The following is a 25,024-nucleotide window of genomic DNA, read 5'->3' on the forward strand; positions in this document are numbered from 1 at the left end:
AGTTCAAAATTGCTTTTATTTACTTTGTTTTCTAGAGCCTATATACAAGTATACGTATATTATTATTTTTCAGTAGAGCTAGTAAACAGAATTTTGAGTCTAGCCTCGTGTTATGGGAAAGGTGCTTAAGCAATTTAAACCCTCTATCTCAGGGCATATTGCTACTCGATGAGCACAACTTCTGGATATGACACCTGGGGAGTTTTTAGCTTGAGAAATGGAAACCTCATAACTGAGAAATCAAATTCAGTGCTTTGAAGAAGCTGTTGCTTCTTTGCTGGTTCCAAAGAAGCAGGGCTAAACGTCTCCCATACATGCACTTTTTTTTTTTTCTTTTTTTTTTTTTTAATTTTTGAAACTCAGCTACCAGAACTCTGATCAGGCAGTTTCTGTTAGCTGGTGACAGTATGTCAAAGCTGGCTGAGACTCCTGGACCTGCAGGTTTTTACTGTGTGAGCTTAGATTGCTGGAGAAGAGATATGTGTCACTACTAAAGATGGGCTGTTTCCATCACTTCCTGTCTCACACTGAATCATTTTCTGTCTTCTTTTTATCTGGTATTAAGTCCACTTCAGTACAAATTTTGTAAAGATGGTGTAACTTTTTAAAGACATCTTTATCCAGATCTCTTTCTGCCAGGCGTCCCACCATAGAGGAATGTGGAATGTGTGATCTTCACTTGAAAGGCCCTACTGGAGCAGTGGTATTTTTTAGCCTTGTGTTTTTGGAATTCTCTTTTAGCAAGCTCTATCACAGGAGATGAAAATACTTGCCATTCCAACACAAAGGACTACAGGTGCAATTTGAGAAAATCCGGCAAATGTCATTTTAACCAGAAGTTAGACTGCAATGAAAACTGCCTTCTCAAACACACATTCACAACATAGACAGGAGTATGAAGTGTCCTCATGAACTAAACTTTGCTGCATTTAGTGAAAAAACTCATTTGAAGAGATTAAAATAAAACAGAGCTTTACAACACTTAAGTGTTGTAAATTGTTAAGTTGCTGCACAGAAACAGTCACGATTAAGAGCATCCTGGGGCCAGCAGATATTTTCCTGTGCCTATATTTAACTTAGTTCCATCTGAGTAACTTCCTGATAACATTCAGGATGTTTCAGTATAGAAAACAGTAGTTCTAGTGGGAGATGTTTTCAGCCTATTTACTAGATGAGAGTTGGTGATCTGTCCAGAATTTGGCAGTACATCTTACAGCTCTTCCTAAGGTAGTCATACATAGTAGCAAAGGAGTTATTTCTCCATGGCGGCTGCACATGATCTTTCCAAACTGAATAAACCACAACTGTACCATGTTTCAATGTGAATTAGTCAGTGGTGGGGAAGTGTTGCTCCTAATCTAAGCATAGGGTAAAATTAGAAGAGCACAAGGATGTCAGGAGCTGGACTCACTTGCAGCAAAAGTGGGTGATAGTGAAGGACCCATACAGAAAAGTGCCTTTTCTGCCTCCATAATCACGGTGTTTTAAGTTCCTTTTTATGCAGGAGGGACTACCATTTCTGTCTAAAATTTGTAACTACATGCTGAAAACACAGCTAACACCTGACAGGTGGGAACACTGTGATACGGGATTAAGGATTTGGGTGATGGGAGATTATGAAGTGAGATACTAATATACATTTTTGTATAAAGTGTGAAAAAGTAATACCTTGGAAGTGTTTCAAAAGCTATAAACCTAAAGAGGCTAACATAGGCAGTCTTGTTAGACTGTGGTTTCTCTTAGGTACACAAGATTATATGAGTGCCCAAAGCCTCAGGACCACTCGTCCTTGAGTAGTGGCCCTTATGCATATGTTCAGGTGGTGCAGAGAACCGTTTTCAGCCCCACGTTAACTGCAGGGACTCATCCTCCATTTGTTCACATTTCATTTCTGCAAATAAGTGTAAAGGAGGAGAATGTGCTTTATGTACTTAATTTTCCCCAGTTTTTCAGCTGAACCAATGTTTTGGTGTAGGATTAAGTGGATTTAGCTTTTGAATTTCACAGTTTGTGCCTTTGCTTTGTATTAACTTTAGAGCATTGTAGGGAAGCTGTATATTTTATCAGGGTGTGAAGACTTTAAGGTCATTGGAGAATTCATGCTTTAAAAAGTGAGCAAAGCCCTTGCTGCATGGTTTCTGGTTTGCAAGTATTTGGGGTATAGAGGAAGCCCTGTTAAATGTTTCTTTAAGAAGGAAACAGTCATGGCTCTTTACTGAGATTGAAGATCTCTGTGTTGTAAAGAATTATATCAATGCTTTGACCCTTGAAACTCAGTAGCCTTAGAAATAAGCAGTACTGTGGGGACTATGCTCCCTTCCCTTGCTGGTTTGTTGCCATCTTTGGTTTAGGCAAGGTTCCTGGGGAGATGTTACTGCTGTAGTCATCAGAGATCATCTCTCATCTAGTTGTCCAGATGAATTAAACACATCCATCATCATGGATTTGGACTGTGCTGAAGATGTAAATGACATTTTACAGTCACTGGGTGTTTTTTATCATCACTGAAAGCACTGATGAAAGAACTGAAGAAAATGTTGGGAATGGCATCAGGCAGCCGCAGCCATGCACACCCTGGCATAGGCTGAGGGGAAGTTTTAAAATATCCATGAAGCTGCTAGGACATCTGGGCTGTGGGGGAGTCTGAGAGAAGCTGGTGGTCTCAAGGTATGTGGTGGGATTGCAAATTGTGCATTATGTGAAATTATCTTAGATCAGGATGTATTTGATGTTTGGTCTTTATATACTTCCAAGTCTAATCAGCAAGAAAGGAGACTTAAGTAGGATAGCAGCTAGCATCCCTTAGGATATCCTGGAGCTAACAAGCTCTAAGGATGGAGTAAATCAAGATGCTGATGTATGTCTACATTTATGTTGCCAACGTGGCAAAAGACTCAAGGTCCATGTATCCTAGATTTGGTCTATCTTCATTACTATACTAAAAATCACTTCCACAGGTCAAAAAGACCCTGCCCAGGTGAAGGCCCTTCCTGTGACCATTCATAGAAATCAGCTGAGGTTATGTAACTTCTATGGAAATTACAACCCAGCCATCAAGGAGGAGCTGCACTTGTTACTGATACAGCTTCTCTGTATAAACCACAGAAACATACAAAATTCTGAGTTGGAAGGGACCCAATAGAATCATAAAGTCTGCCTCCAACTCCTGGCCATACACAAGACAACCCCAAGGGTCACACCATGGGCCTGCCAGCATTGTCCGAATGCTTCTTGAGCTCTGACAGCTCTTGGTGCTGACAACTCCCCTGGAAAGTCCATTCCAGCGCCAACCACCCCCTGGATGAAGAACCTTTTCCTAACACTCAACCTCCGCCTCCCGCCTCAGCTTCATGCTGTTCCCTCAGGTCCTGTCCCTGGCCACCACAGAGAAGAAAGAGATCGGTGCCTGCCCCTCCTCTTTCCCACACCAGAAGTTGTAACTGCAATGAGGCCTCTACTCACTCTCTTCTCCAGATGAACAAGACAAGTGACCTTAGCCACGCCTCGTATTCCCTCGGCTCAAGGCCCTTCACGTCGTTCGTTGCCCTCCTTTGGACGCTCTCTAACAGCTTAATGTCTTTCTTATGCTGCTGTGCCCAAAACTGCCCCCAGGGCTCGAGGTGAGGTCCCTCTCCGCGGCGCTGCTTTCCAGCCTCTCGTTCCCCTTCAACCAGGCAGCAATTGTTCACTACCCTTTCCCCCCTTCTTTTCTATCAGAAAGCAGCCGGGGGGTGACTGCTGGTGGCTCTCCAGGGTGGCGCCCAGCGCTGCGCTCCGGCTCAGCCAGGCCCCCTGTGCGCCGCTCCGCTCCGTCCGCGCCGGGCCGGCGGTGCCGCGGCAGTCCCGGGCAGGGCTGCTCCCGGCCACGGCTGCTCCCCGGCCACGGCTGCTCCCGGCCCGTTGTTGCCGCCGCCCGCGGCGATGGGCGCGGCCGGAGCCGGGCGGAGCCGCCCCCGCGCGTCACGGCCCGGGCGGGCGGAGTGCAGCGGCGGAAGATGGCGGGCGCCGCTGGGCCGAGCTGAGCCGCGCTCGGGGCCGCCGCCTCTCTGTGTGTCAGGCTCCGGCTGGGCCCGGGCGGCCGTCGCAGGGGCCGAGTGCGCCGGGCCGTGGGGTGAGTAGCGGCGGAAGGCGGCGGCGCGGGCCGGCCGCGGAAGGGCAGGGGAAGGGCACGGGGCTGTGGGGGAGGCGGCGCTCCCGCTGCCAAACAAAGGGCGCCGCGGGGCCGCTCCCGGCGGGGCCCCCGGGGAGCGCTGGGCTCGGGCGATTCGTGGCCGCCGTGGCTCGGGGGCCGGGTCCCGTCACGCCCCGGCGCTCTCAGTGCAGGGCTGCGGGTCGGGAGCGGCGGCGCGCCCGCCCCGCTGTGCCTGGGCATCCCGGCGGTGCCGTGTGCGGGGCGGAGCGGGCTCGGCGTGCCGGTGTCCGGGGCAGCGCACCGTGGGTGAAGCGTCCCGCGGGCACGGCCGGGCGTCCCTGTCACCCCTGTCCCGGGGCGGGGGAGCCTCTCGTACCCTGTGTCTCTCTTGTTGACTCGGAAAGGTAGATAAGGGTTCGACCCGTCAGGGGAGTTTTTGGCATCTAATTTCCAAGGTAAAGAATAACAGAACGGTTGAGGGCGGGAGGGACCTCCGCAGGTCGTAGGGTCCAACCGCTCTCCAGTAGGGACAGCAAGAGTGGATCTCCTGGACTGTGCCCAGAGGACTTTGGTGAGTCTCCAGGAACGGAGACTGCAATTTCTCAGGGCGACCTGTGCCGCTGCTGGGTCACCCTCACAGTAAGAGTGTTTCCTCATGCTCAGAGACTCCCCTGAATGCAGAGGAGGCGGCGGAGCTGGTGGAGGCTCTGGAGCACAACTCCTGGCCGAGGGAGTGCTGGCGTGTTTAGCCTGCAAGAGAAGGAGGCTCGGGGGTGACCTTATCACTCTACAACTGCCTGAAAGAAGGTTGTAGCCAAGTGGGGATCAGCCTTTTCTCCCAGGCAACAAGCAATAGCACAAGAGAATGTAGCCTCAAGCTGTGCCGAGGGCCGTTTAGGTTGGATATTAGGAAGAATTTCTTCTCAGAAGGAGTGGTTAGACATTGCAATGGACTGCCCAGGGAGGTGCTGGAGTCACTGACCCTGGAGGTGTTTAAGGAAAGACCACTTGGTGCCTTGGTCTAGTTGACAGTGATGTTCAGTCGCAGGTTAGATTCAATGATCTCTCAAAGGTCTTTTTCAGCTTAATTGACTCTGTGTTTCAGTTTCTGCCCAGGTCCTGCCACAGGACATCACTGAAAGAGTAGCAATATGTCTTAAAGGTAGTGGGGCTTTGCCCCTTCCCGTATATGCTTAAAAATTGATTGGAAAAGTGATTTCCTCCCTATAATTTTGGATTATGGATTAATGGCAGAATAATACGGTAATATGTCTTTTGCTGGAAAAGTGTTTGAATTGTTGCCTGATTAATTACCTGACACTGCTTCCCCTGATCAAATAGTAAAGAAATGGACAGAAAAACAGAAGATCTTTTTCTGAGAAAGAAAGCCCATCTTTTTGTGTACTGGATAGGCATCTGTTCTTTGTTCTGCCACAGCATTTATTTAAAATAAATTAGTTACTAAGAAATTAGAATCTGCTTGAAATTCTGTGTGATCACAGCTTATGAAATGGTGCCATATTTTTTTACGTTCTACACCACACTATATACTCTTTTTAAGTGGAAACATTAAAAAAGTTAGATTTTTGTCATATAACTTGTGTCTGTGACTAACAAACCCTTGATATTATGATACAGAGAAATGTGTTGGTCATATGAGACTGTAAGATGACATTGCAGACTTTCTTGAGCCTTTGTGTATTTTGTACAGGTTTTGACAATTGATTTGTGTTGGTTGGTATAGTTAAAAGAAACCCCTTAATATTAATAACTGTTTTGGTTGCTTTCTTTTATCTGAGTTATTTAAAACTCAGATTTAAAAATTAGTGATTTGTAGGACTGAGCACCTTGTATTTTGTTTAGGAATTGAATTTTGTCTTAGAATTCAGATTTCTTAGCAGTATGTTTCTGTTCATTGACCATATTTAAATTTTGTCTCGAAGGTGGGCAGATTTCTCTGATAAAGTACAAATCCTGTTATCAAATACTTCACACTTTATTTTAACTCATTTCTTTAACTGATTTTTTTAACCAGAGTGGAACACAGGCGTATCTGGTAGTTGCTATCATCTGACAACTAGCTCTCCATTTTAAATATAGATTTACGTCTTTCCAGTCTTTTATATGTAACCCCAGCTTCTTTTGTTTTATTAAAACTAACAAAAAATCCATCGCTACAATATTTGGAAATGGCTGTTGCCTTGAGTGCATAGGGTAGAAAAGAAGGACTTCGGTATTTCCAATTTCCCCTTCATACTGTGTGAGTTATGATGGTTACAGTAGAGAAGTCCTTTTGTGCAAAATTTTTTCAGTTATATTGGTTTCAGGTTTCAAAAGAAGTATGTCTCTGTGTCTAGCTGTAGTTCACTTTTTGTGTCTTTTGGTATTTTAGAGTTATGCAAGTTTGTTCTTTGTGATAAAGTAACAAAAAGTAAGGTAATTAAAAAAATCTTCTCACCTGGATAACAGCAATGTGGTTAAGAGAAGTTGAATGACTGTTCCCGGCTAAATAGGGAAAAGCAGAAATGCAGCATAAGGTCATTAGTCACACTGGAATTTCAGACACTGGAGAAGAGGTGTGGGTGTAGACTACTTATGGAAACTAAGATTTGTTATTTCTCTGAATACCAGAAATTAATGTTTTTAGAGACTCATTTCAGCTGAAAATTTGTTCTTTAAACAGAATCTTGGTTGACTCAGTCCCAATAGAAAGAATATTTTAAAATATTTGCCACTTCATGTGTTGCCTGACTTGTGATCTCTTCATGTTTAGGAAGTAGATCCATTTAGGAAAAGATTACAATAAGGTGTCGAAGGCTGAGCAATGCTTGTGTTAGTGAGATTCTGTGTGGTATAAGTAAAGGCGATGTTTCAGCATGTTTTTTGTTTCTTTATGCCATCATAAAGCATAAAAATGTGTGAGAACATGAAACTGACTTTTGTTAGTTTTCTGTAATAAATTTCATGTGTGCAATTCCTGTTTCACATTTTTCAATTCTAATTTGAAAAGATGGCGTTTCCAGTTCTTAAGGGTGAAATGCTGTTCATTTACACATTTGAGTTGTATGTGCTCAGATTTCAGCGGCACAGTAATTATTTCCTTTTATAGTTAGCTGACAGATCTGCCACAGTGTTGCATCTTGGGAAGGTGGCTTTTGTGTCTGGAAAAGGAAGGAGGCATTAAAAAGTAGTCAACAGTCTTCACTGTATGATGAAAAGTATGAATTTAATGTCATTACGATCTTGACTTTCTTTTCTTTTTTTGTATTTAGTAGGTATTCTCAATAATGCTGCAGTTTTGATACTTATTCATAAAAGATCACTGTTTGCACAATCAAAAAAGCATGCGGAAGATCTATGTAAAAATTATGATAGTTGGAAAATTTAGGGGGTAAATAATATTTTTTATATAGTTAGGAACTGGTAAGAGGTTTTGAGAATACATAAAAAAACCTACAGATTTGAGCTCTGCTGTCAATACTGGTGCTGTTGAGAGAAACTTTTTTTTTTTTAATTGACCAATTTTTGCAGTCTTTCCAAAATAGGGACAATGTTTGTCTGCTTCAGGTCAGGGTGTGAGAACTTTACAAAAACAGGTTAATCCCTGTGCAAACATTGCCTTCACCTGAGCATTAGTGCCCTTTATATGTTTTCGTAGTTCTTGGTGTGTTGCTAATTTTGTAAAATACCAGGATTTGCTACCCAAGGGCATTGTGAGATTTCCAAGCTTGAAAGTTTGGATTGTGAATGAAGAGCAAGTTTTTGCACTGGAAATTAGCTCGCTCAGGTGGGAGAGAAAAATAACGGCTTTCATTCTTAATGGAAAGGGAATTGGTTTCCAAATAGAATCCTGGTTTTAATTGAATTTTTTTGTTATAGGTTGTGAAAGTACTTCTGCTGTGTCAAAGAAAATAAATGTGTTAATTGAGCAGTTAAGGACCATTTATGTATAGGATGTTTTTGAATGATACTGATTTTGCACTGTATTTATGAAATTTGGCAGGGATTAAGTTCTCATCCTTTAATTTGGGTAAGGATATGCCTTAGAGTTTTCTTTTTATTCTAGGGTTGTTTGAAAACTGTCTGAATATATATTTCAGGAGCTTTTTTCGTTAGAGGGACCAGAGTAGAATTACTTCTCTAACCAGGGACTGTTCCTCAGAGTCTTGCTTCATTTTTAATGATTATTTTTAAAAAAATCTGAAGCATTGGAAGAAACCACACTTTCATGACCAGCACCCATATGGACTTTGAGTACAGTGCCTAATTTTCATAACATAATAACATACATTTTGTTTAATAAAAAGGTGGACTATGGCTGTATTTAGCTGACGTTGAGTTGCTGGCATGACTGAAAGTATCATGAACAGACCCATTCAGGCTTATTTCAGGCATGTTCTTTGTTGGGAAGAAATAAAGCAAAGTTTCAAAAAATCTTAATACCACCATATTTATTTTTTCTTTGTTTCTGGAGTGCTGGGGAGATTTTTGTTTATTTGGTGGTTGTTGTTGTCCCTAAACTGTGCTTTCCTAAAGCCCTCCAGAGATGTTAATCTTTTGGATGCTCTAAGAAGCTTCCCTGAAAAAGGGCAAATAAAAGCATGAGAATAAAAACTGCATAATTATAGTATTTTGATTTTGTGATTCTTGTTTTTATAAAATAGGCTGTTATTAGTTCTAAGAAGGGGATATCATGTGACAGTGAAGCATAGGGGACAAAAATATTAATATTCTTGGAGATGTTTTAGCGGTACAAATCTTTTATCATTTTATAAAAGTAATTTTTGCATGGAGTTTATAAACACACCTCTGGATGTGTTCATTGGCATCAGGTGTTTTACTGTTAGTCAGAGGTTTGAGCTGTCCCTAAGGATTCAGCTCTGCGTGAAAGCAGAAGCTGTGCCGTTGCCAACTGGGATTTCTGAAGCAGGATGCTTATCTCCAGTGCAGCAGGACTGCCTCTGCCTTTTGGAAATCTGCCCATAGGGAACATCAAGGGAAAAATCTCACTTTGAGGAAAAATGCAATGCTGAATACTTTCTTTCTTTTCACACTAGCTAAGAATTAATTGGGGAAATTTTGATAGCAACTGCAGAGTATAAATCATTTGGTGAGACATATTTAGTCATGTTTTGGGGATGTTCTTAATACAGTTTTCAATTTAGTATTTGGTATGGAAAGTGGCATGGGGATTGAAGGTACAGCTACAGGAGAGAAGCTGGGAGATGGCACAGGAAAAGCAGAAAATGCCTGTGATGGCAGTGGAGCTAGCAGCAAATCACGCTTCATGGATTCCTGTTATCATATGTAAAAAATAATGAGAGGAATACGGGTATATGTGAATATCTAATGTCATTTTAAGTGCCTGAAAATATCTGAGATTCCTGCATAGGGTTGTAAGATGCTGCTGTAGGCTGTAAGGGAGGTGAGCTGTTCTGGAATGGCAACTGGATGCCAGGCAAGATGGTACTTTCCTAGTATTTTTTGTGTCTGAAATGGCAGTAGAAGCCAGTAAAATTGCCATTTCTTTTCAAACATTTTGTATTTTTTGTGGTTTAGTGGATTTTTTGTTTTTAAGTTTGCAACCTCTCAATTGGCTCATACTCCTACTGAAAAAAAAAATGGAGACAAATATATACCACCACTGTTGTGCTGCTCACCCCTTTGATGGTAATTTAACTGTACAATAAACGTGACAGGCGTTTTGTGTTCTTAGTTTATTTATAGCTTCTTGTGGGGCAGACTGGCTGCTTGGGCAGTGCCTAGGAAAACTGCTACTGGGTTTTATGTGTCAAGTCTAGACTTCTATTTTTGTTTACTGTTTTTAGGTGTGGTTTTTAACAAAATGTCTCTAGTTTCTTTTGCCACTAGCCGTTCACCTGAATTTCATTTGCGTGTACTCAGAGCTGCTGTCATCTTAACTGAGGTGTTAACAGACCTTGTTTTGAATGAGGCATTTCTGTATGTGGGTCATCTGATGGCTGCATTGCTGTAGGTGAGCTCAGGTAGTGTCTAACATATCTTGACAACAGTGTGTATGAGTAAATGTACTTGGTAAAGGGAAAAGGGTGGTCTTACAGACTATGTAAGCAATTTAAAGTGGAGCTGGATTATTTAATTTAAATCTCCAAATCCAAGCTAATTTGTCTGTGCTAAGCACAATGAAGTTCTTGCTGGCTTCCTCTCGTCTCTTTTGTTCCACTTCAGTTGGAAGCACAGAAAAATTCATTATCTGCTTTGATTTGAGAGTAAAAGTAAGAATATTTGCATGGGAAAGCTGCTTGTCTGGCTTCTCCCTGGGGGACAATAGCCTAAGCAGTAGGGTTTAGCTAACACTAAACTGGAGGTTTTCCTCTGCTGTTAGACGAAAAAGCCAGAGCATGATCATGTCAGCCACTGGTGAGGAGAAAGGTGTGAAGGGCTGCTGGAGTCTTGTGTTTAGCCCCATGACCTGTTCTGCATCCAGTGAAACCTAATTTAGGTGCAGTAAGTGACTCAGCTTCTGTCGCTGTGTGTATATAAATTTAACAGAGTTGTACTACTGGTGCTCTGAACTTTTTACTGGGCACAGCTTTTCAGGAAGTCTGAAATGGTTCTTAGTGATCTGCCTTAAAAAAAGAAAAACCTTTGCTATCTTGCATATTAGAGGTTAAAAACATCATCAGTTAACAGAAGCTATGTTATGTTTGACTAGCAAGTTAACAACATGCCATCACATGCAGGCATTCTGCATAAAGTTGGTGATAACTGATTTAGTAAATCATGTTTCTGAGGGTTCCATATGGCTGCAGTTTTGCTAGAATCACTGTAGTTTGTAATGCTAATTAGTCTCAATGCTCTGCTTATACACATAAAGGATAAGGGTTATACTGTAAATATAACTAGTGTATATATAAAGTATGTAACATGTGCAGATATTCCTGGAGTGCTGCATATACATATATGCATTCCATTCAAAATATTCATTTAGAAAACACCTAACAGTTAGAATTATTTCTGTAATTTTCTAAGAACTAGAGAGAGTTAAGACTTCCATGGAAGTCTTCCAAGGAAGACTGCCTTTTAATGCACATCTCCAGAGTGTTTTGATGAGGAGAATGGCAGGTGTTTGTACCCAGCCAACAACTTATTAGCATATACAATTCATGCTTTCTAATGTCAAATGTCATAGCTGTTACTTATGCTTTGCTGTTTTGTTTTGTTTTTTTTTTTCTTTCCTGAAATGCAGGTGAGCTTTGTTATTGTGCAGCATTTTAAATAGTGTGTGAAGATGGCGAGTCTCATGAGTCAGAGTCTGTTGACCTACGTAGAAGAAGGAAATGTTCCTGCTCTGAAAGCGCTTCTTGAGAAGTGCAGGGATGTTGATGAGAGAAATGAGGTAAGATGGTTTTTGAAAAGGTCAGTTTCACATTGCAGCTTATTAGTTACAGAATGAATAATTAGTGAGATCACACTAGTTATTTAATATACAAATTTCAGTTTTGTTTTTATGTTATTGCTTACCTTTGCATAATATGAACACTGTGTGTTCAGTGTCTGACAGCACCTCAAGCATCTTTAATAGTATTTGCTTTCTAGAATGTTATTCTGAGCTGGAAAATGCAACTCTGTCTTTACTCTGTGAATGGAGTTTACACGTGTATTTCTGTGGCTAAGAATTGTTTCTTAGTTCACAGATCCAAGTGGGTGTGTTCATTTTGTGGTGAAACCCTTGCCTCACATCCTGGTTTTCAGTCAAGAGATACTTTGTTATACAATCCAAATAAGCATGTATTGCAACTGATGTGAGCATATGCTCATCTAGATGAAAAAATATCTATCCAAGAGGTATGTCAAGAGCTTACCAGGAGTACACAAAAGTCTTGATACACAGTAGGGAATTTATGTGAGAATTATTTAGAATCTGTTATGTTGATAAATTTTTTCAAATCTGCATAAGATGGAAAGAATATTTTCTTGGAAAGAAGTCCAATGGCAGGTGTTAGTCAAACCCAAAAAGCATCATGCAAATGTGGAAACAATGTACAGAATTTAGCCTTACTGTAGTTATTAGATCTGGTTTCAATTAAGACAGTTTTCTTTCATTGTTGGCACATACATTCCATGCTGTGTATGCACATATGCTGAAGTATTTCAGATGAGAGAATTTTTAAGTTTCAGAGCATACACATGAACCTCACCACCTGGCATGTAGCATATCTTAGAAGGGGAATGTTTGTTCCCTCTACTGGCAATTCCTTTTAACAACATGGCTGAAATCAGACAGATCGTGTTGATTTTATCAAATGTCACTGCCTTCACCTTCTTTTCTAATTTTTTCTTCACTTATTGGTGGGACTAAATGTAGTCCTGGGTTACATTAACTGCCTTTTTGGAGAGATCATTTCCCTGATACCTATGGTTTTCTGTCTTTTTATCTATTGCATTGGAGAAGGTAATTTCTGCACACAGATGTGTGTTTTTTGCATCAGTTATAAACCCCTTGTGGGGATGGTCTGTATGTATGATAGGAGTTTAGTTTAAATGATAGCTCTTCCTTGGAATTCAGTGGCTTTAAGCGCAGTTCAGTTTCCAGTTTGGGACCTGCCAAGACAACTTTTCCTCTTGGGTAAAAGAAAATACCAGAAGGAGAGTGCCTTTGGAGATCTAAAAAGATTGCTGGCAAGCTAAGGTTTGCTAATGCCAGGACCTCCCAGGCTGCAGTGACTTGTCCACTGGTAGGATCACCCACATCATTACCAGCCCTTTTATCTTGGCTGTGGTCAGTTGGCAGAAAAGCTGGGATGTCCCAGTCAGTTTGTGTATGGGTGGTTTTATTACATTAACTCTGTCAGTTTCAGTTAAGTGGGGCAGTCTCAGCCTCTCTGCCTTTTTTCTGCACATCCTTCCACTTGTATGATTTTTTTCTCTCTCATACCAGACACGTTTGAATTAACAGCTGATGATAGATGCTTGCTTTGTGTGATACACTTTGATCCTAACAGCCTCCACTTTCTCTTGATGTGCCTTTCTTCCTGCTCTTGGTACTGAAAGAGCTTCTGTATGTTCAATTCTGAATCTTCTGTTCTCTCATGGACTGCAAGAGCACTAACCTGTTAGGTGGCAGCACAAATTGATTTCCCTAAAATGATACAGGTGTGCTCCTTTATAATTCCGTTATTCCAACACTTAGATTGAGCTGTGGTGTATTTGATGTGTGTGTGAGAAATATGGGCATTTAGTTGTTGTGGAGTGTCTAGACTCTTGGACAACTTTGGAGAATGAGCCTGGAGGTCACAGATGTAGTAATTATCTTTTGTTTCTGTGTTGGTGAAATCCTTTTGATGGTTGCTAAAACACTGTAACATTATACTTACGTTTAAGAGTCTTCTAACAAAAAGGGAAGGATGTTTTCAGTACCCCTATAGAAAATTCTACACCGTTTCAGAAAACCAAAGCCAGTCTGTAGCTGTATGACACTTCTTATAGGAGGGAGTGATTTTACTATCCACAGTCTCTTCTTGCCCAGACATGCTTTTGTTTGGAATGTATTATCCTTTTGTGTTATCTGCTTGTGGAAGATAATCAGAGTGATAACAATAGTAACTGTTCAGAAGGAAGAATGAGAAGAATGGTAAGGCTGAAATAGGGGATTTTATGTGTTTTGCTAAAGCACTGCTTGGAAGGGATCCCTGGAGATTATCTAGTCCTGTATCCTGAGCCGGGTGGGTTGGAGCCAGCTGGAATTGCCTGTGTCTGACACAGGGCAGTCCCAGCCTCTCTTCACAAAGATTCAATGCAGTTCCCTCTGGACATCCCAACCAGACACTTGGACTCAGTACAGTGAGGTTCCTGTTGGCCCAGCCTGTCAGTGCCCTCTGGATGGCAGCACAAGCATCTGATGCATCAGCCACTCTTCCCAACTTTGTCCAGTGCACTCTGTGCCATTGCCCCAGTCCTTAATGAAAGGATTAAATGGGATCCTAATATTGATTCCCTGCACCAGTGACTGGCTCCAGCTGGACTTTGTACTGCTGATCCCAGTGCTCTGAGCCCAGCACTGCAGCCAGTTTCAGTCCACCTCAGTGCCTGTACTTCATTAGTGTCCCTGGTGGCTGTGGGAGACAGTGTTGAAGTCCTTGCTTGATATGGCATAAACAGTGTCTCAGCTCTGCATCCACTGACCAGTGGTGCCATCACAGAAGGCAGAGTGGTCAGTCAGGATTTCTGAAATCCCTTGGTGTGTATATTCCCAACTTAATAACTTGCATATCTTAAAGAGCAAAAGTTATGACTGTTTTCTCCTCCAAAGAGAGCTGTTTTTTTCTATAAAGTAGCATTTTATTTTCTTGTGATTTTTTGAGCATTTTAATTATTTTTTTTAATGACCCTACCTAAAACTACTTCTTGTTGATACAAAATAATTACCTTATGGATGTAATTACATAAGGAACAGCTGATGGGCCAGAAAGTGTTTTTGAAAGAATCCATGCATTTCTGTGATTCTGTGTGTGTAAAGAGCAGAAAGAGTCATTAAGTATCTTTATTAATTGTATCATTAATAGTTTCAGTTATGAAGATCAGTGATATTTCTGTATTGTGATTCTGCATTGATTTTAATTCTTTCCAGGGAAATTGCTGGTATACAGCTCCTAACTTGTAGCTTTTGTGTTATTTAGAGACTAGATAATTTGAATTTTCTCTATGGTGGAGAGAAAAAACAGAAGCAAGGTCAAGAAAAATTCTACTAATTTCTTATACTTTTAATTAATAAATTTACTGTAAAATTTAGCAAGTCTTACTTTTCAGCATGCAGAGCAGTTGTATCTCAGAAATTTGCTGACACAAAAGTAGGCTGATGGAAGGGTGACAGATTCTGACTTTTAAAATACTTCTGAAGGCAAGTAAATCAGGTTTTGTATCTTTCATCTTCTCTGAGATGAGACTGCTAAGAACCCACACTGCAGAGGATGAAGTGATATCTGCATTTCCTGTGCTGTGAGATAGAAGTGGGGTATATAACCTGACTATTTTTTCCAAGGCTTTAGCAAATATTCCTTTGAATCAGTGTGCATTGTGATTCCTAAGGTAGATATATTTCTTTATTAATGTTTTTATAATGTGACTGAGTTGCTCCAAGTTGTAAAGATGTAACACGTATTGGAGATGTCTGAGAGAGCAAATAATTCAGAAAGGTAGGTATTTAATAATGTAACATTTTTCTTTTAGTAGCCCTTTATAATGTCTGAAATGTTTTGGGGGTTTTGTGTTTTTTAATCTCCTATGGTACAGGGTTTAATACCATACTCTCCATTTTTATTGCAAGTATACTGTGTGGTTTCAACACCAGTCCTTCTTACTGCTTCTCAGTGGCAATTAAAAATAGAAACAATGTTACTCTGTAGTTTCTGTGTTTTTATTTTGTAGTTTCTGTGTGGGTATGTGTGTCATTTTCATCACTTCCCAATGCATCTATTTTACTGTCACTTCTATTTCAGAATGGCCAGACTCCACTTATGTTGGCTGCTGAGCAAGGCAATTTAGAAATTGTCCAGGAGCTTCTCAAGAAGGGAGCTAATTGCAACTTGGAAGATGCAGTAAGTATTAATGCTTTATGTGATGGCACCTAACAGTGGAGGAACAAGAAATTTCAAGGGGCAGGGAAAGAAAGGGAATTTAGGTTAGTGTTGAGCTCAGGGGGGAAGAAAACAGGTGGCAAATGATGACATGTAAGAGAGATTTTATACAAAATTGCTTAGCTTTTGTGTTTCTCCAAGCCCTCATGAAGAGTAGGGATATCCTCAGATGTTCAAAACATCTTGATCTCTGCTGAATTTGCTGGTGTTTCTTCTGGGAAATCAGAATAGAGAAATACAGCATCAAAGATGAGGTCCAAGGGATTTTGCTCGACTCAGTGTTGTTGAGGTATGTCAGTGGGTTGAATTTCCGTTTATTTGTTTGGGCTGAATTTTTATTTGGTTTTGGTGTTTTTCCAGTAAATATCTAGAGAGAATTTAGGTTAAAGGATTGTTTCAGATGAAAGCCTTGGCAGGGAGGAGTTTCAAATTTATGAATTATCTTCGTGCCTCAGCAGGAGATTGACTCCAGATGAAAGATACCCAAAAGGGGTGAATAAAACAGAGATATTGTTAGAAAGTTTTGAAAGGTCTGTATATTCCAGTGAAGACTGATAAACAGGAAAAGGATATCACTTGGTTTTTTTACCTCTACACTTAGTTTAAATGTAGCAGTATGGACATCTAGTCCATTCTGTGGAGGCTGTCACTCAAAAAATCCAGAACAACAAAGCCAACCAACCAAGTCTCTATTGTTTTGAGCCATTTATTACAATTGCTATAAATGCCACAATTTCTATACTTCTAGGAAGAACAGCTACCTTATAAACGGTTGCTATATTTTGTAAGTGTGTAGCATATCAAAAATCAGTCCACACCTGGATGAGCTTTGAGCAGTGGGGGGGAAATAAGCATTATGCAAGGGGAAATATATCTTCCAGAAGTGATCAGAAATGTGAAAAGCTGTGGGCCAGGTTACCTTGTATATCAGTCCCTTGAGTACTGTCACACATTGTGTGTGGAGACCCAGTGCCACTGTTTTCTGTGGTCCTGGTTAGCATCTCATTCCCTCTCAGCAGTTTTTAATGTCTTGACTTCATTTTCTAGTCCTTTGTAGGTGCTGCTTCCTCCATATATTTATTAAGATAACCTACAGTGAACTGAGGAGTGGAAAGGGCTAGATATTGGGTAGGAGAGCACATAATTAGAGGGGAGATTTGGAGTAGTTGCTCTATATTTCCATGTGTATAACTGGCATGCTGTGAATTTATTAGTACTTTTATTTTTTTTTTAAAGGACAGCTATTTTAAGGGCTTCTGTATTACCTGTTGTGGATTAAACACTTGAAACACAAGGTTACTTGTATTAAAATATTCAATATTGCTTTATAACATTTTTTCCATTTTTTCCTAGGACAACTGGACCGCTCTTATTTCAGCAGCCAAAGAAGGGCATGCAGCTATTGTAGCAGAGCTACTCAATTATAATGTTAGTTTGGAGCATCGGGATTTGGTATGTATTGTCTTAGTGTAAAAATAAAATAGAAAAACAGTTTTGTGAATTGGAGATTTTCAATTCCATAAAACTAAGGAAATCTTTCATTTTTTTTACATTATGTACCCAGGGCTGCTGAAACAAAAAAGAATATATAGTTAAATATTTCTTTTTACACCTGTAAAATGATTACTTTAGTGTTAATAATGACGGCTGGTTTATTAGGGCTGCTTTTTTCCCCTTAATTTGCTTTAGAAAAAAGCTAAATTGATGAACAGTTTGATTTTTGTGTGTGTTTTGTGTGGGTGAGTTTTTTGCAGGAGAAGGGTTGGTTTGTGGGTTTTTTTGTTGGAGTTTTTTTTGGGTGGTAGTGGTGCTTTTTTTAAGTATTCTGGTAAAATAAACATTGTCTTTCCCAGAAGATACCTGTCTGTATTTACTTTTACTCTGGGCCGCCGTGATTGTTCACATAGCAGTCCCTGTTTTCAGTCTCCCAACATTTGCTTTCATTCATCTTGCCAAATTTTGATATGGGAAAGTGGGCACTACAGTCCAGCCCACCAAAATAGTTACAAAGGCTGCTGACAGGAGTCTAAGGTTAGATGGCCCTGAAGAGCCATAAACTGTCATTTGACATTGACAGAAGATGGAATTAGGTACCTGCAAGGACTAATTTTGTTCTGCTTAAGTTAAAATATGGAAAGCTACTAGGGGTGAGTTGCTTCCTTTAATTGAAGTGCCACTCTGTCTGAAAGCTGAGGCATCTTCACTTATCAAGATTTTTTGTTTAACATTAAGCACATTCACATGGTCAAGTGCTTGGTTTCTCCAAAAGTGTATTATAAAGAAATAAATAAAAATTCTGCTTACAGTTATTGGAGGCATACTGTTATTTTGAAATGAAATTTGTTTACCGGACCTGTCAAATGCCTTAGGCAGTGAAGCCTCATTGTCTCCTAACTTACAAACTTAAATGAACACACCAGTGTAGTTTGAAATTAATTGCTCTTACTACTCCCTGCTACAGAAATCAAAAATAAACTTTCCACAATGTTAATTGATTTGGAGTCTAGATTTTGTTTTAAGATAGTGGTGTGTTTCTTAGTTTTTTTGAAATCCAGTGGTTGAATTTGTATGCATTTGAAATCTGAATTCAGTGTTCAGCAACATTAAGGACATGATTTTTTCCTGAGTTTTACATTTAACAGGAATTTAGTACTTGCATACAAGAACTTATTATTTATTCTAAATAAATAGCACTACAACACTGTGTGGTCACTCCTTACTATATTTTGAATTTGCAGAATAGTCTCAGGACAAATCCAAAATTAAATAAAAGTCATTAGTTATATTTCTAAGTATTTTTCAGTTTTTACATTTCTTTGAGTTGTCTTTGCCAGGGAGGATGGACTGCCCTGATGTGGGCATCATACAAAGGCCGTACTGAAGTGGCTAAACTGCTGCTTGAGAAAGGAGCAAATCCAAACATCACAGGCATGGTAAGTTTTAGTTTTAAACATCTCCTCCTCCCGAGTGTTTGAAGTCCTGAATTGTACACTCATCTTATTATTTTGGATAAACATTTTGCATTTTTTGCAGTATGACATTAATCACTGTACTTTATAAAGGGCTTGCTTTAATAATCTGTGTGATTGCCACTGGCTTTTTTAATAATTTTGAAATTTTTTTAATTGAAGCAAATCGTTGTATAGCTCATACTAAGATTCAAATTATCAGCAGAGGAAATAATAAAAAAGATAAGTAGTGTATCTAATGTTGCTTGTATAGTAACTGTCATTTTTCTACATCTGTAGAAGTTAACGGAGTAACTAATGTGTGCAATTTAGGAATCATAACTTGCTTTAATTGTTTCATACTAGTTTAGGTTATGTGAACATATATCATTCATGTTGGAGAATAAAAATCCCCAAGATTGTGAGATATAGTTCATTTGTAAGCATTTTCTGCAAAAGTGTAGGCACTGAACAATTTGTTTATACTGTCAGGTCTCTGCTGTGTGAGGCCATGAACAATGAAGGGAGAACCCCAGTGGCCAAAACAACCTTTGTGATGGTTGATTTTCTCTGGTTTGCATGTGCAGTGTCTGTGTGTGTGGCACAACTCCTCTGCAGTCCTGATTACTTAGGGATATTACTTAGCTGTCTGTTGCTTCCTTTTTACCTTACAAATGTTCCTATTAAGATAAGAATGTGAATTTACAGAACTTGTTTAAAGAGTTATAAATCAAAACTGATTCAAAATAGTGGACATCTTCCTAGATATCATCTAGGTAATGTACTAGATAATATTTATTGATAATGTAGTTGGATTTATGTATGTTCATTCTTCTGTGGATTTAACTTCTCTTGAGACTTGTTTTGTTGATGTAAAATAATTAAAATACTTAAGACTATAATTATTTATTTGTTTTTTAATTCTAAGCAATACAGTGTTTATCCAATTATTTGGGCAGCAGGACGTGGCCACTCGGATATAGTCCACCTCTTACTGCAGCATGGAGCTAAAGTGAACTGCTCTGACAAAGTAAGTTATACCTGTGTAACATTTAATTTCTGTAATGTGTGATAAACTTCTTGTAAAAGGAAGTCTGTGAGTTCTTGGTTAGAAAAACACTTGTTTATATTTTGCCCATGAGATTAGAATTAGTGTGCTAGTGTAAGTTGTTATGCTTGAAAGAGGTTTTTCCATAGTGTGCTCAAGACGTGAACGTATTTCTGTTTTCTGAGCTATTGTAAACCTTGCTATCCTAGGCTGTATAGAAAAATAATTATTACAGCTATATACAAAAGAAAAGTTGAAAGGGCTTTTCAGATCCTTGTGTTAATTCACAAGACCAAATTATGTTTTTGTAAAAACTCGAGTGATGAAGTATAGGATAAATACTAGATTGTATGGGATACTAAATACAGAAAGCAATATGATAAAATGTTGTGGCTGTTTTTTCAGTATGGAACCACCCCACTGGTTTGGGCAGCAAGGAAGGGTCATTTGGAGTGTGTGAAATACCTGCTGCAGATGGGAGCTGATGTTGATCAAGAAGGAGCTGTAAGCAACTGCTTTTTTCAGTGATAAGTACATCTCTGTGTCCTATTTGGGTTTTTTAATAAAACAAATACCAAGAAATACATGAAACAAGATGAAATGTTGGTGTTGGAGTCTCTTGCTTTCCAGCTATTTGCTGACTGCATGTGATAGCTACTGAAATTTCTTTGTGCCTTTTAATAAAACTATGAGGTAACTAGAGAGTTGTGATGACAGTGGACGCACTAGTATCTTAAGTGTAAATTTTAATGACCATAAATTAATTTAGGTAATTGTTATCTGAAGGTTCTTGCTATCAAAATTCATTCAGTATCCAAGCCTGATACATCAAATCTCTTTTTCCTCAGTGCCTTTTGAAAAGTAAATCAAACACAAATTATCTTTTAGAAATAATAATGGTGACTGCAGCTTCTCAGAAATTGAATTTTTTTCTGAAGTTTCAGCTGCATATTGTTTTTAAATACAACAGATTACATTTGAATTGCTTGTCAAAACAAAAAAAAAATCTATTAAAAGTTAAGTGGAAGATTAGGAAATCTTTTGGGATTTATCTGATTATTTCTAAAGTTCTTCAAAAATCCTCTTTGCGAACAGTATTGGTAGACCTGGGTTCTCTGATAATACTATATTCCCATATGACAAGAAATTATTTTATCATATGAGTGGCATTCTAGAGATTGAATAAACTGGTCTGAACTTCACTTCTTTCATTTGAAGAGTTCTGTACTGTTGCTCTCAGTTTATTTCTTCGATTTTAAAAAGCCCGGATTTTGGTGCACTTTAAAACACAAAACTGAAGTAGTGTTTGGATGATAGAGAGAGTCATGTCAGTGAGTGTTCTCTTCTTATTTGAGCTGATGATATAATGGTGATTGCTACATCCACTGTACATTAAAATCTTTTGGTTTTATTTGAAGAATTCTATGACTGCACTTATTGTAGCAGTGAAGGGTGGCTATACTGACTCAGTAAAAGAAATACTGAAAAGGAACCCAAATGTAAACCTAACAGATAAAGATGGAAATACAGCTTTGATGATTGCGTCAAAGGAGGGACATACTGAAATTGTGCAGGATCTTCTTGATGCTGGCACTTATGTGAACATTCCTGACAGGGTGAGTCAATTCTCATGATAATTGTTTTGTACATATATATATATTTAAAGTTTATGCTTAAATGCCTGTGTATGCAGATTTGTAAATATGTGATTTTTCTGGCTTTCTGATTTTTCTGCCATCTAGGGGTATTTTCGTGTATTGCTCTTTTACTAGTATGTGAAGAGGTAATTGTTGCTATGGGAAGGTAAAGGATAAGCTGCTGGAACTACTCTTTTTCTTTGAGATGCTTGAATTGAGAACTTAGGGCATATGACATATCTGTAACATAAGAATAATACTGAATTAATCTGTAGATTTGGGTGGGGTAGTGCTGCTAAAACTGTAAACCTGGATTCTGTAAAAAAGAATGTATTTAATTCAGCATGTACCTCTGTCTTTTACAATGAAACTTTTTACTAGAAAACTTGCATATATAAGAGGGAGACTTCAGCTCTGGGTCAAGAGGTGTAAATGTAATGCTGTGTGCCTGACCTATATATATACATTGCTCACTAGAGATGTGACTTGAACAGTGCCCAGAGTGTGAATCTGCTCGCTGGCAGCTCAGGATTTTATTTGGGTACTTTGGACTGTCTGCAGTGCCCTCTTGGTAGTCAGGTGCTTCTGAAGTGTCAGAGACAGGTCAAAAACTTGAGGCTGTAGTTGGTTAGATACCTAAACTTAGATGGCTCTATCAAGGTCAGTGACTTAGTTCAGAGCAGTAATACATTTTTGAGGCTGCATTCCCAATCCCTAAGTTGAATTGCTTGGGATTGCAGAGAATAGAGGAAAGCTTCCTAATATTTGCCTCATAGATTTATAAAGAATTTTGGATGCATTTTTCTGTATTTCAAGTGTCAGTGCATTGCTCAGATGGCAATGTACAGTGTTGCATATCACAACAAATTTGACCTTAGGCATATATCAAAGCAAACTTTAAAAATATTTAAGAAAATAGGTTGCAATCCTTCTTAGCACCTCTTCTGCCACAATGTTCTACAACAGTCTGCATTTCTGTGCTTTCAGGAAAGAGAAATTACAGCTTTCCGCACAGCTCATTGCATTCCAAGAATACACCTAACAATGCGTACTCTCTTAGTTTCAGATGCTAGAGTAGGTTTTGATATAGAAAATTTCTTGGTTTGCCAAGTATGTAATGACTGACTGATGGGGCATTTCCTACTGCTCAGCTGAGTTCTACACCTGTGATTTTGCCGTACTTTTATTTGGTTTTCCTGTTTCATAAAAGGAGTACAAGGCATTTTCTGGAATATAAGGGAGTTTCTGAAATTCTGGCATGTCCTTAAGTGTGTTAAAATCAGAAGCCTTAAGCACAATTGTAACTTTGTTTTATGTACATAAAACTCCATTTACCACACCAAAATATTTTTTATTTTGATTTCAGAATAAATCAGCCTTTTGCTTTTTTCTTTATAATAGCATAGTATATATAAACAAGATAGCAGTCAAATCTGCACCAAAAAAAAGCATAAATTTATTCACAATTCTTGAGGAGCTTTTGTCAGCTGTGAAACATCTCAAGGAGACAGACAATATTCTTGTCTGATTTAGTTATTACTGTGAGTGTTTGGTCTTCCTACGAACAGAAAACAACTGGCTTTTTTTGTATTTATTATTAATTTATGCTGGGTTTTTTTGGATAGTGGTTTAAGCTAGACCTATTTTTGGAATGTTTGTTTTCCTGAGCAATTGAAAAAAAAAATCAGAATTTTTTCTATTATATACCCATTTTTTCAGAGATCGTTCTATTTTTTGTATCTTCTTTCTTTTTATAAGAGTGGAGATTTCTTGATCTAAATAGGCATAGTGTGTACTTGAAAGCTATAATTCATTCTCTGTTACACTGCTTATTGGTAAATAATGTTAATTCATGTTCAATATTCTTTCACAATTTTTTAGAGTGGAGATACAGTGTTGATTGGGGCTGTCAGAGGTGGTCACGTTGAAATTGTGAGGGCCCTGCTCCATAAATACGCTGATATAGATATCAGAGGTCAGGTAAGTACAACAGTGTCAATGTCAGAGTACTTCTTAAATAGGATGTGAATTTGTATACCAAACAATTACACTGTGTTCCTGAAAACAGGGCTTTAAAGTATGCTCTGTCTACTCTGTAAGAAGCTCAAATTCCATCAAACAGTAAAATACATCACATTGCTCTTCAGGTTTTAGGATATAAGATACGTATAATTGTAATGGCTTGTTAAGCACAGTTTTTTTCAGTTAATTGTATAATGGTTGAAAAGCGAAAGATTGAACTCGACTTACTTCATTTGCACTACTGAACAGATATAAAATAATAACATACTTTAAAATACACTTAATATAATGATTTTGATCATATTTTAAATAGAATGTCAATGAAATGTGATGCACCCAAGATTATATCTGTTGTCAGAGTGGTTCTCTCACTGTGCTTGGTTGGTTCTTGTCTCCACGAGCTTTCTGTGTTGCTTTCTCTTAAACACTGTTGTCAGTGATTTCTGTGTTTTCTACTTCTTTCCTATTTGTCCTTTGATTAAGGTGTTAGTTTTACTCTTCTACTGGAAGCTTTCTCACTCAGCATGGTACTTGTTTTTGTTACATTCAACTTGCATTCTTTTGCTTGGAGCTATTCCAGTCACTCTGCTTTGTCGGCACATGTGTTCTGCCAAGTTTGAACACAAAACTAAGTAGTCACTCAGAGCTGCAAAGGTACAGTGCCTGCTGCTGCTGCTGCAGAGCCTCTGAGAAGCTAACAGGTTTTTATTTTCAAGAGAAAGTAGCATTTGGATCTCTTCCTCTAACCTGCCACTGGCAACCTGTGTATCTCAGCTTCTGGCTGTGACATGGATTTGAAAATCTGAAGCTTTTCACATCTTGCTATGACTGAAGTGATACAGAAACAGCAAGAGGACGCAACATCTTTGGTAGCAGGGAAACTTGTGACCTCTAGCAGTGTGAGGTTGCTTGAGTGGCCATTTGCAGTGGTTGATCTAGAGAATGCTTTTGTAGCCTTACAGCAGGCAAAGCAGGAGTCAGTACCACCAGAGCAATGTTCTGGCTTTGCACTTCAGGTCATAGTTTAGGACTAGCAGTATCAAAATTGGAGATGAGTGTTACTTCCTTATTGGGAGGAAATTCCCTGCTGTTCTGCATTGCAGCACCTGCCTGCTAGCCAGACCTGTTCTGGGGAAATGTGTTGGCTGCCCAAATTTGTGACATTTTGGAAATATTGCTGAGTCTTGTCCAGCCTTCCAGCAATGACGTTCCTTGCTGATCATTCATTCATATGGTCACTAGCTGGCCAATACCTTCAGCAGATAAAACATAACTAAAAGGCCCTTGAGAGTCAGTGTTGGGGCAGGTGAGGGCACAGATGGTGCTTTCCTCAGCCCTTCTGGGAGGGGGAAGGACCCAGCTGGGAGCACCTGGCAGACCTTTGCCTGGCTGTGTAGCTGATGTACAGCTCAGGCTGATGTCTTGGAAGCCAGCTCGCTGAAGGTCAGAGAAGATGAAACCCAAGTGGTTAGAGAGGAAAGAAGTCTTGGTGACTGGACTTGTTAAACTGCTGGGAAAGGCTTTAAACTCAGTTTGCTCTGAAGCCCATGAGCGGAAGAGAAAGAGCTGCAAATGAAGGAAGCAAGCAAGGTGGAAGGCTGCAAGGGGCACTTGGACATTCC

At 39.4% G+C, this 25,024-nt stretch overlaps 1 protein-coding gene across 3 annotated transcripts in view; it reads left to right on the top strand.

The window, feature by feature from the left end:
• The first annotated feature begins 3,995 nt into the window (after nt 1–3,995).
• The window catches only part of KIDINS220 (kinase D interacting substrate 220), an 81,766-nt gene continuing 60,737 nt past the window's right edge, over nt 3,996–25,024 (top strand). For 2 of the 3 annotated variants that reach the window (XM_066314823.1, XM_066314826.1), the window contains exons 1-9: nt 3,996–4,111; nt 11,361–11,510; nt 15,610–15,708; nt 17,101–17,199; nt 18,582–18,680; nt 19,624–19,725; nt 20,149–20,247; nt 21,162–21,359; nt 23,262–23,360. In XM_066314823.1, coding sequence (XP_066170920.1) covers nt 11,403–11,510; nt 15,610–15,708; nt 17,101–17,199; nt 18,582–18,680; nt 19,624–19,725; nt 20,149–20,247; nt 21,162–21,359; nt 23,262–23,360 — 903 coding nt within the window. In that variant the 5' untranslated portion in view covers nt 3,996–4,111; nt 11,361–11,402. Of the gene's footprint in view, nt 4,116–11,360; nt 11,511–15,609; nt 15,709–17,100; nt 17,200–18,581; nt 18,681–19,623; nt 19,726–20,148; nt 20,248–21,161; nt 21,360–23,261; nt 23,361–25,024 lie in introns of all 3 variants that reach the window. The other variant, XM_066314825.1, reaches the window with a different exon arrangement.

This window comes from Sylvia atricapilla, chromosome 3 (genome assembly GCF_009819655.1).
Source record: "Sylvia atricapilla isolate bSylAtr1 chromosome 3, bSylAtr1.pri, whole genome shotgun sequence".
Taxonomy (NCBI): Eukaryota; Metazoa; Chordata; class Aves; order Passeriformes; family Sylviidae; genus Sylvia; species Sylvia atricapilla.